The following is a 10,576-nucleotide window of genomic DNA, read 5'->3' as shown; positions in this document are numbered from 1 at the left end:
ATATGCTGCCCTGCGCCAAATGTTACCAATGCGTTACTAGGGGGCAGCCAAGTTTTGGCCATAACGAATGAATAAATAAATTTCCCCTTTATAATACATATTAGAGGGTAAAATGAGTAAAGGGAGATACTTAATTGAATAAATAAAGACTGAGAATAAGTAATTTGGAATTTATCATGAATAATAATTTTTTATAAAAAATATTTAGTTATTTTTAATTTTGAAATATTTACAAATATTGATATTGAAGTAAATGTTATTATCGAAGCGTTCTTTTGTTTATTGTGTATCCTCAAACGAGAGGAAGCTCGTTCGCATGGTGTGAAATAGCGGTTGGTCAGTGTTGCCAGTGGCGATAATCCGTCTACCGGTGGCGGTGCAAAACTTCAAACGTGCGAACGTTGAGTGCGCGGTTGATCATGGAGGGCTTCGCGAAGATAGAGAAGATCGGCGAGGGCACTTACGGCGTGGTGTACAAGGGCCGCAACAAGCTCACCGGCCAGATTGTCGCCATGAAGAAGATCAGGCTGGAGTCGGAGGACGAGGGCGTCCCTTCCACGGCCATTAGGGAGATATCTCTTCTCAAAGAGCTGCAGCATCCCAACATCGTCAAGCTCGAGGACGTGCTCATGGAGGAGTCGCGTCTCTACCTCATCTTCGAGTTCCTCTCCATGGACCTGAAGCGCTACATGGACAGCCTCGAGGACAAGTACATCCAGCCGGCGCTCGTCAAGAGCTACCTCTACCAGATCAATAGCGCCATTCTCTTCTGCCACAAGAGGCGCATCCTGCACAGGGACCTCAAACCGCAGAACTTGCTCATCGACCAGAACGGCGTCATAAAGGTATTTCTCGACGCTCGACTCTCGACTCTCGTCCATCCTATAATAATCGCTGTCTCATGACTTTCAGGTGGCCGACTTCGGCCTCGGCAGAGCGTTCGGAGTGCCCGTCAGAGTTTACACGCACGAAGTCGTCACGCTTTGGTACAGAGCTCCCGAAGTGTTATTGGGAAGCACCAGGTAATATGCATTATTTCATCTCGATGTACCAAAAAATAATTGTCCAACTGTGTTGAACTTTCTAGTCCTACTTTAATCATTCCACTCTAAATGGCAATTCCTCATCGCTACAATCATGTGCTTGATATTTGCAAAAACAACTTAAAGTCTTGATCACTCACGGAATGTAATAAATTAACGATATCTGAATAATTTTATTGTGATTTTCCAAAACTTTTAGCTAATCGTAGGGGATTAAACCCGAACTGACTGTGTTAACGCAGATATATATCATTTTTGCATAAGTAAATTATCCACAAGTAGATTTTTGTTTTTCTACATTCATTTATAATCAATTTATCTGTGAAAAACAATTTAAAGAAGTCGATAGGCTCCCGAAAACCCCCTGGAATTTTTGGTCTGACTCACTGCCTAAGAAATATGGTCGTTATCACAGAATGTCATTGCTACTATTTACATTTACCCAATTGCATTAAAATTATCCATGAGCATTTCTTTTAGGTTCATCATCGTCATCGTCAATTAATAAATAAAAGTTGTTTATATTCACTAACAGAGATATTAATTTCATAATAACGCAAATGTTTTATTGTCAAATAAATTGTCATCGTCAGCCACATTATAATCGTAAAAGAATAACTTTTCGATACAATATATGTAGCTATGTGCGACCTAGCTCAATTTTATTTTAATTATTAATTCTTTGATATTTGGAAAATCTAGGAAAACCTATTCTGTGATGAGCAACCGGAGTTATATTTATATATTAGTCACTAATTCCGATCTTCCAGACACGACATAAATTGAAAAACACTAGTCCATATGAGATTTGAACTCAAGTCTTTCAAATATTAGTCACCAACTTTTACCACTGGATGTTCTATTGCATTATCAATGATTAAAAGTATTTTAAAGAGTATTTCACCGTTGGTACGAAACATCCTATTAGCTAATCAATAAACTGGCAAGTTATTTAAATTCTTTCGGTAGCAACTATAAAGCCCCTTACAGATTTTTGAGCCTTCGGGTTAGTAGTCTTTCAGAAAATATCAGTTTTGTCGGTATTGAAAAAACAATTTGGGGTATATCCACCCTCTTCAATAATTAATATCAACTTTAAGTGATAATCCTGAGCAACTTTCATATCGGCAGATGTAATTTAATTATGGAAATCATGTCTCTTGAGAAATTCGAAAACCGTTCTCCTTTGGTGCAGAATTACCAGACCTTGATTCGAAATTCTTTGAAATTTGAAATTAAGTAAATGATTTTTTGTATTTGCAATAATACGATCAATAATCGTCAAACTTTGGATCGCATACCAAAGGAATAAACTAAATATTGAGCTTATAAAAGGTTGTGAGCCAATATAAACCGGGTCAAACCATTTAATGCACCATATTAGCTGTAAAAATAAGTTAGGGATTGATGAATGTGCATAAGAAGGCTGTTAGATGTTGATAACCTCCTCCTGTTTTTATGGTATTCTCTCTACGTGAAACTAATTTTTAATAAATCTTAACAGCTAAACGCTCGTGTACACAAAACGTGTGGACTCAGGTAAGAAGTCCTGCGTCATGCATTTTCATTCATTTAAAAATTCTAGGGTACCATAAAGTTTGCCTCTAGAAGTTAATAATATTTTTACATAATATCAAATAAAAAATAAATTATATTTTGGTGTCATTGAGGGTGGGAATAAGTGAAATGCATTCCTCTTAACAATGCCAAGCATCTTATAGAGTGAACCTTAACTTGCTCTCAAAACTGATTTCAAGATCTATAGTAGCAGTTTCTCTAGCCAAAATGTTCCCCGAGGTCATAGGTTTATTCTGATGGTGAATGGAATCGGGAAAATGGTTGACGGAAGCTCTTCTCCATAGAGAATCTAAATCACTCTTTAGAGAGAAAGAGTCTAGATCAGATCAAATCTAAACATCTTTAAATCGTTGCATACAGAAGTTAACTGGAATTTATAATTGCCATATTTGTCATTAATGAATAACGAGAAGAGCAGGTCGTGCTCTTGAGGAATTCCCGAAGAGATGAAATATTCTTTTGACAAACCGCCACCATAGGTTATGAACTGTAATCGCTCAAATAACTAAAGTTAGATCATCTGAGGAAGCTTAGGCCAACAAATATTTTTTTACTAATCCAAGACAAGCTTTGTCAAAGGCTTTTTCAAAATCAGTGTATATAATGTCTACTTAAATTCCGATATCAAGAGATTTTGTTACTATTTTGGTGAAAGACAGGACACATTTATTGTTAATGAATTTATTAGAATGCTTTAGGAATTATATTGGTAATTTATTTCAAAGAAACTCGCCACCCTTCTATAATTTATCGTCCCACCAAAAATGAGTGGACCATAAAATCCACCATGGAAGGTTAATGAATATAATAGATTACCCATTTTATTGCCGCATCTAGTGTAAAATTATTTATTACAAAACTAATGTTAATATTTGTATTTAGATACTCTTGTCCGATTGACATCTGGTCGTTAGGATGCATCTTTTCCGAAATGGCTTCAAAGAAGCCGCTCTTCCAGGGCGACTCTGAAATTGACCAGTTATTCAGGATCTTTAGGTGAGTTAACTATCTTTTATGCATTTCATTACTGACAGAACTAATCATGTGATTTCATGCAGGATATTGAAAACACCGACTGAAGACATTTGGCCGGGAGTTTCTTCTTTGCCCGATTACAAAGCGACATTCCCCAACTGGACCACCAACAACCTCAACAGCAATGTTAGCGTGATACGAAATTTAAAATGCTCATTTTAAATCATATTAACGAATGTTTAATTTCAGGTGCGAAATTTGGAATCTCTAGGTATGGAGCTCTTGCAAAAGATGCTCATATACGACCCCGTCAACAGAATCTCTGCTTTGGAAGTTCAAAGGCATCCTTATTTCAATAACATAAAACTGCCGATGAGTTTATCTAACGGCAAAATAATGTAAAGTATTTATTATGGCCTCTTAATGTTACGTCCCTAATTTAAGCATCGGATAGAACGGCCGATTTTGTTTATGGAATAGAAATTATTTTAGTTAGGTTATTGATTGTATTTATAATATTCTAATTATATTTGATTGAGTTACGTCCCAATTGTAAATTGTCATTCTAATAAATTTTATAAGGTCTTTATGCATTTTTATTAAAACAGGATTTGCGTTTAAAAGATACGTTTATTCAATAAATAGTTGTATAATATAAAAGTATAAAAGTAATATTAAAATATTTACAATAAGGCCGAAACGACATCTTCGTCGAACATAAGTCTTACTTTGCGAATGAGCATTCTGGTCTTGTCGCTGAGGTAGAAACTCAGTTGATCCATTATGTTGACGAATTCGATGAGTTGAATTAGTTTTGCTTCGTTCTGTAGAGATTCTCCGATTGGCGATTCGCTCGGTAACGGCGGTGGGTTCGTCACTGCGGCGATAGGTTGCGACTCGTCGACACTCGTGTCCTGGGGGACGATCGATGGCTCGACGACGTTTGTACCTTGAGGCCTCTGCGGCATCTCCTCGTTTTCTGCTCTCAGTTTGCTCTCGGCCGTTCTTTGCTGAACGTTTTTTAACATAGATACCGGAGCATACTTCATTAGACAGTCGCATATTTCGCAAGTTTCTTCGGTGTTAGAAGATCGCGTTTCCATTTCTCTAGTGGATTCCACGTCAGATTCCGAGTCTCGCCCTCCGTCCGTCCTATTGAGTTTCCGGAAAGCTTTAAAAGTGTCTACAAATGCGGACGAAATGTCCTTGCGCAGCGCACTAGTTCCTTGAGAGAAAGCTGAGAAAGCTTTGTCCAACGCTCCATTCTTAGTGAGCGTAGTTATTTTATCTATAAAGCCAATGCTGTTCGCCGGAATCTGCGCTGCTCCTACTATATCTTTCGGCCCTTGTTTACCGACCTTTTCAGACTTTGACAAATAAGACGGATCTACGATCAGCGGTTGACTATTTTTGCTTAATATTTTAGACTGCTTTTTCAAAATCGAAGGCTGATCTATGGACTCCTCGAACGCCGGGTCTGCAATCAAAGGCTTCTTTAATTTCTCAATTTTTAAACGATCCAAAGGACTCGAGCGCCGCGTTGGCTCTGGCTTTGCTAACTTCGAAAACGGTTCTATTTTTGGCATAGATAGAAACGGTTTGTTAACAGTTTCTTTGACTGGATTTGCGACTTTCTTTAATGATTCTATCCTTTGAAGCAATGGCAGTTTTGTACCGCCTCTTTGCGAATCAATCATGCTCGACTGTACGTACGGATCGTTTAGGAGCGACGGTAGTTTGAGCCGTGGCGCTTCTGTCGTGGGAGGAATCTTAAATTTCAACGTATCGAGTTTTTCCTTCAGCGATAACTCTCGAGGTGCTTCTTTGACCTTTCCGAACAAAATAGACGCAGGCGGTTCGGCTCCAACTTTTGTATCTTTCAACCTGTTTAGGGTATCGGTTAACTGGGATTTTAATCTATCTCCTACTGGGGCTTCCTTAGACACTTGAGATTCCCTCCCTGGTAACTTAAAAAGATTCGACGCTGTCCGACTGCCGCTTTGAGGTTCGGTTGATTTCAATTTGAAAGGACTCTTTAAAGCTTCCACTGGAAGATCATTTACACTTCTACTTATTTCAGGTAGCTTTAGCTTGAAGGGACTTTTTAAAGCTGCAACTGTAGATTCCTCTACACTCCTGCTTCTTTCGGGTAACTTCAGTTTAAAGGGGCTTTTCAAAACTTCCATATTACTCGGTGAAGCTGCAGGATCATATTCGTTTCTGCTTCTTTCGGATAATTTAAGTTTGAAAGGGCTTTTTAAAGCTCGCATATTATTTGCTGGAGCAATAGGTTCCTCTACACTTCTGCTTCTTTCAGGTAATTTCAGTTTGAAAGGACTTTTCAAAGCTCCTATTTTACTTGGTGGGGCTGTAGGTTCCTCTACGCTTCTGCTTCTTTCAGGTAATTTTAGTTTGAAAGGGCTTTTAAAAGCTCCCATATTATTTGATGAAGCAGTAGGTTCCTCTACACTTCTGCTTCTTTCAGGTAATTTCAGTTTAAAAGGACTTTTCAAAGCTCCTATTTTACTTGGTGGAGTAGTAGGTTCCTCCACGCTTCTGCTTCTTTCAGGTAATTTTAGTTTGAAAGGGCTTTTCAAAGCTCTCATATTATTTGATGAAACAGTAGGTTCTTCTACACTTCTGCTTCTTTCAGGTAATTTCAGTTTAAAAGGACTTTTCAAAGCTCCTATTTTACTTGGTGGGGCAGTAGGTTCCTCCATGCTTCTGCTTCTTTCAGGTAATTTTAGTTTGAAAGGACTTTTCAAAGCTCTTATATTATTTGCTGTGGCAGTAGGTTCCTCTACACTTCTGCTTCTTTCGGGTAATTTCAGTTTAAAAGGGCTCTTTAAAGCACCCATATTACTTGATGCAACTTCCGGTTCATCATTTTTTTTATTCATTACGGGTAATTTCAACCTTAAAGGATTTTTTAACGTTGCTACATTATTTTCTACCGCTCGAGATTCCTCTGCGTTTTTGGTTATACCAGCTGATTTCAACTTGAAAGGATTCTTTAAAACAGCTAAATTACTTGCTGCCGTTGCAGGTTCATCCGTATTTCTGATTAGTTCAGGTAACTTTAACTTGAAAGGGCTCTTTAAAGCTTCCATATTGGTAGCTGCAGCGGTAGGTTCATTTGAGCTTCTGCTTCTTTCCGGCGTCTTCAATTTCAAAGGACTATTTAACACTGCCGCAACCTGAGGTTCATTTGTGCTTCTGCTTATTTCAGGTAATTTCAATTTAAAAGGACTTTTTAAAGCTCCGACATTCGATACAGCTGAATTTTCGTCCACACTTTTATTAATTTCAGGCAACTTCAACTTAAAAGGACTCTTTAAAACTCCCATATTACTTGCCGCGGCTGCAGGTTCATCCAAATTTCTGTTTATTTCGGGCAGCTTCAATTTAAATGGACTCTTTAACTGTGCCGGTGCTGGCTCATCAGCACTTCTGCTCATTTCAGGCAACTTCAACATCAACGGACTCTTTAACGCTGCCTCTGCAGGTTCGTTGGCGTTTCTGTTCTCAGGCAACTTCAACTTAAGCCCACTTGTAGATGTTTCTTTCAATCGATTCAGTTTCTCCAACAAAGGTGACTCCTCATTTGTTCTCTGGTTTGTCGATTTGAAAGGTTTTAATAATTCCTCTGCCTCTTCTTTTGCATCCCTCAGCTCAGAATTCAGTTTGTGTAATGCTTTCTTCGCTTTCAAATGGTGTATAGCTGTTAGAGCTTTTGTCTTCTCTTTTTTGAGAAACTTCTTTATTTTCCACGGTTTCAGCGCCAGTGCCGATTTTACCAAATCTTTTTCAGTCTTGGAAGAAGCCATTTCCATATCGTTCGCACTTGCATTTTGAGTTTCCATTCTTTTGCTGTCTGCGGAAGGTTCTTCTTCTGTGATTGCAGATTCTACTCTCTCATTAGGTAACGTTGAATCATCTTGAAAAGGCTTTATAATCGGAGCTTTTAATTTGCTTTTAATATTTTCCAACGAAGTTTTGATTGTGTCTTTTTGCTTTGTGAGCTCTTTTACGGGCATAGCAGCTTCTACTCGGTCACTCGCTTGAGCTACAACATCTCGCAGGGGTTTTAAAGTTGGGACTCTTAATTTGCTTTTAAGGTCCTCTGCAGCTGCTACTATTGCGCTTTTGGACTCGTCGCCTTCTTTCTTAAAGGGCGACGAAGCTGCTACTTTGTCGTTCAATTTCGATAAACTATCATGAATCGGTTTCAACGTAGGAAATATTAATTTGCTTTTCAGATTCTTTAGTGTTGTTTTGACCGCATCTTCCGACAACCCTTTCGTTGAGCTTTCGCCATTATCTGGCGCTGAAACTGAAGCTTCGACTCTATCGCTCGGTGACGATTCACTATCTTCGACTATATCTTCATTAGATTTCTTTAAAGTTTTTAACGATTCAATCGCATTTTTCGTGGAAGAAGGACGTGTCAGACTGTTAATGGGTGTTTTCAATTTGTCTGATATTCTTTTCAGAGGTGTTATATTCGCGTCCTTCTGCGAGATCTCTCTTACTTTATCGGGTTCAGAAGTTGCAACGTTTTCTTCTTCATCAGGAAGAGAGACTTCGACCTTTTCATTCGGTGACGATAATAAACTGTTTCTGGATTTTTTCAGACTCAATAACTTCGCTGTGTTTACTAGCTTATCTAAAGGCGTCCTAACAACGTCATCTTTTATTTCTTTTGATGCCAATAAGTTACTACCAGCTTTTTTCAAACTTGGTAATTTCAATTTATCTGCTAACTTTTGAAAAGGCGATTTTGTCACTTCTTCTTTTACTTCGTCAGTATTAGAAGCAGCTACGTCGGCATCTTTTTCTGGAACAGAAGCTTCAACTTTTTCACTCGGTGAGAGTAATAAGCCGCTCCCAGATTTTTTTAAACTTGGTAACTTCAGTTTATCTGTTAACTTTTGTAAAGGTGATTTGACCACATCTTCTCCTACTTCGTCAGTATTGGAAGCAGCTACATCGGCATCTTTTTCTGGCACAAAAGCTTCAACTTTTTCACTTGGTGATAGTAATAAGCCGCTCCCAGGTTTTTTCAAACTTTGTAATTTCAATTTATCTGCTAACCTTTGTAAGGGTGATTTGACCACATCTTCTCTTACTTCGTCAGTATTGGAAGCAGCTACATCGGCATCTTTTTCTGGAACAGAAGCTTCAACCTTTTTACTCGGTGATAGTGATAAGCCGCTCCCAGCTTTTTTCAAACTTGGTAATTTCAATTTATCTGCTAACTTGTGTAACGGTGATTTTACCACATCATCTTTCACTTCGTCAGTATTGGAAGCAGCTACATCGGCATCTTTTTCTGGAACAGAAGCTTCAACCTTTTCACTCGGTGATAGTGATAAGCCGCTCCCAGCTTTTTTCAAACTTGGTAATTTCAATTTATCTGCTAACTTGTGTAACGGTGATTTTACCACATCATCTTTCACTTCGTCAGTATTAGAATCAGCTACATCGGCATCTTTTTCTGGAACAGAAGCTTCAACCTTTTCACTCGGTGATAGTGATAAGCCGCTCCCAGCTTTTTTCAGACTTGATAATTTCAATTTATCTGCTACCTTTTGTAAAGGTGATTTGACCACATCTTCTTTTACTTCGTCAGTATTAGAAGCAGCTACAACGGCATCTTTTTCTGGAACAGAAGCTTCAACCTTTTCACTCGGTGATTGTGATAAGCCGCTCCCAGCTTTTTTCAAACTTGGTAATTTCAATTTATCTGCTAACTTTTGAAAAGGCGATTTTGTCACTTCTTCTTTTACTTCGTCAGTATTAGAAGCAGCTACAACGGCATCTTTTTCTGGAACAGAAGCTTCAACTTTTTCACTCGGTGATGTCAATAAGCCGTTCCCAGCTGTTTTCAAACTTGGTAATTTCAATTTATCTGCTAACTTTTGTAATGGTGATTTTACCACATCTTCTTTCACTTCGTCAGTATTAGAATTAGCTACATCGGCATCTTTTTCTGGAACAGAATATTCAATCGGTGATGCCAATAAGTTGCTACCAGCCTTTTTCAAACTTGGTAATTTCAATTTATCTGCTAAATTTTGTAAAGGTGATTTGATCACATCTTCTTTTATTTCGTCAGTATTAGAAGCAGCTACATCGGCATCTTTTTCTAGAACAGAAGCTTCAACTTTTTCACTCGGTGAGAGTAATAAGCGGCTTCCATATTTTTTTAAACTAGGTAATTTCAATTTATCTGCTAACTTTTGTAAAGGTGATTTAACCACATCTTCTTTTACTTCGTCAGTATTAGAAGCAGCTATATCCGCATCTTTTTCTGGGACAGAATCTTCAACTTTTTCCATCGGTGATGCCAATAAGTTGCTACCAGCCTTTTTCAAACTTGGTAATTTCAATTTATCTGCTAACTTTTGTAAAGGTGATTTGACCACATCTTCTCTTACTTTGTCAGTATTGGAAGCAGCTACATCGGCATCTTTTTCTGGAACAGAAGCTTCAACTTTTTCACTTGGTGATAGTAATAAGCCGCTCCCAGATTTTTTCAAACTTTGTAATTTCAATTTATCTGCTAACCTTTGTAAAGGGGATTTGACCACATCTTCTTCTACTTTGTCAGTATTAGTAGCAGCTACATCGACATCTTTCTCTGGAATAGAAGCCTCAACATTTTCTCTTAGTATTTCAAGGCTTTCTTCTTCATCAGGAAGAGAAACTTGAACATTTTCACTCGGCGTCGCTAAGTCGCTTTCGGCTCTTTTCAAACTTGGCAACTTTAATTTATCTGTTAAACTCTCTACATCTTTTGTGTTGTCTGCATTAGAAGAAGCAGTGTCAGAATCTTGCGCTGGAAGAACAGCTTCCACTCTATCGCTAGCGGACGTCGAGCTATCTCCGAATGGTTTCTTAAGCACTGGTGTTCTTAGTTTGCTAGCAATTTTAGCCAATGGCGATCTCTCTCCAATAGGCTTGAGTGTCGGTAGTTT

General features: G+C 38.2%; 1 protein-coding gene across 2 annotated transcripts; it reads left to right on the top strand.

Moving 5' to 3' along the window:
• Window positions 1–362: 362 nt before the first annotated feature.
• On the top strand, window positions 363–4,181 carry Cdk1 (Cyclin-dependent kinase 1). 2 transcript variants are annotated; one of them, XR_015810636.1, is made up of 5 exons: window positions 363–845; window positions 913–2,008; window positions 2,055–3,617; window positions 3,680–3,782; window positions 3,846–4,181. XR_015810636.1 is itself a non-coding variant. In XM_088192122.1 (5 exons), exons 1-5 carry the CDS (start codon window positions 420–422, stop codon window positions 3,996–3,998), a joined length of 906 nt encoding a protein of 301 aa, XP_088048248.1. In that variant the 5' UTR covers window positions 363–419; the 3' UTR covers window positions 3,999–4,181. The 2 variants fall into 2 exon arrangements, 1 of the variants encoding a protein (XP_088048248.1); XM_088192122.1 differs by having other exon boundaries at window positions 913–1,022; window positions 3,504–3,617.
• Window positions 4,182–10,576: the final 6,395 nt, after the last annotated feature.

This window comes from Plectrocnemia conspersa, unplaced genomic scaffold (assembly GCF_051122295.1).
Source record: "Plectrocnemia conspersa isolate PC_06_02 unplaced genomic scaffold, ASM5112229v1 ptg000009l, whole genome shotgun sequence".
Lineage (NCBI taxonomy): Eukaryota > Metazoa > Arthropoda > Insecta > Trichoptera > Polycentropodidae > Plectrocnemia > Plectrocnemia conspersa.
Note: the sequence above shows the minus strand (reverse complement) of the source record. Positions and strands in the feature narration are given on the sequence as shown.

Coding starts and splice junctions, on each gene's coding strand:
- Cdk1 (XM_088192122.1), top strand. CDS start 420: ATGGAGGGCTTCGCGAAGATAGAGAAGATCGGCGAGGGCACTTACGGC. Junction 1,023..3,503: donor GTGTTATTGGGAAGCACCAG/GTAATATGCATT, acceptor ATTTGTATTTAG/ATACTCTTGTCCGATTGACA. Junction 3,618..3,679: donor CAGTTATTCAGGATCTTTAG/GTGAGTTAACTA, acceptor GATTTCATGCAG/GATATTGAAAACACCGACTG.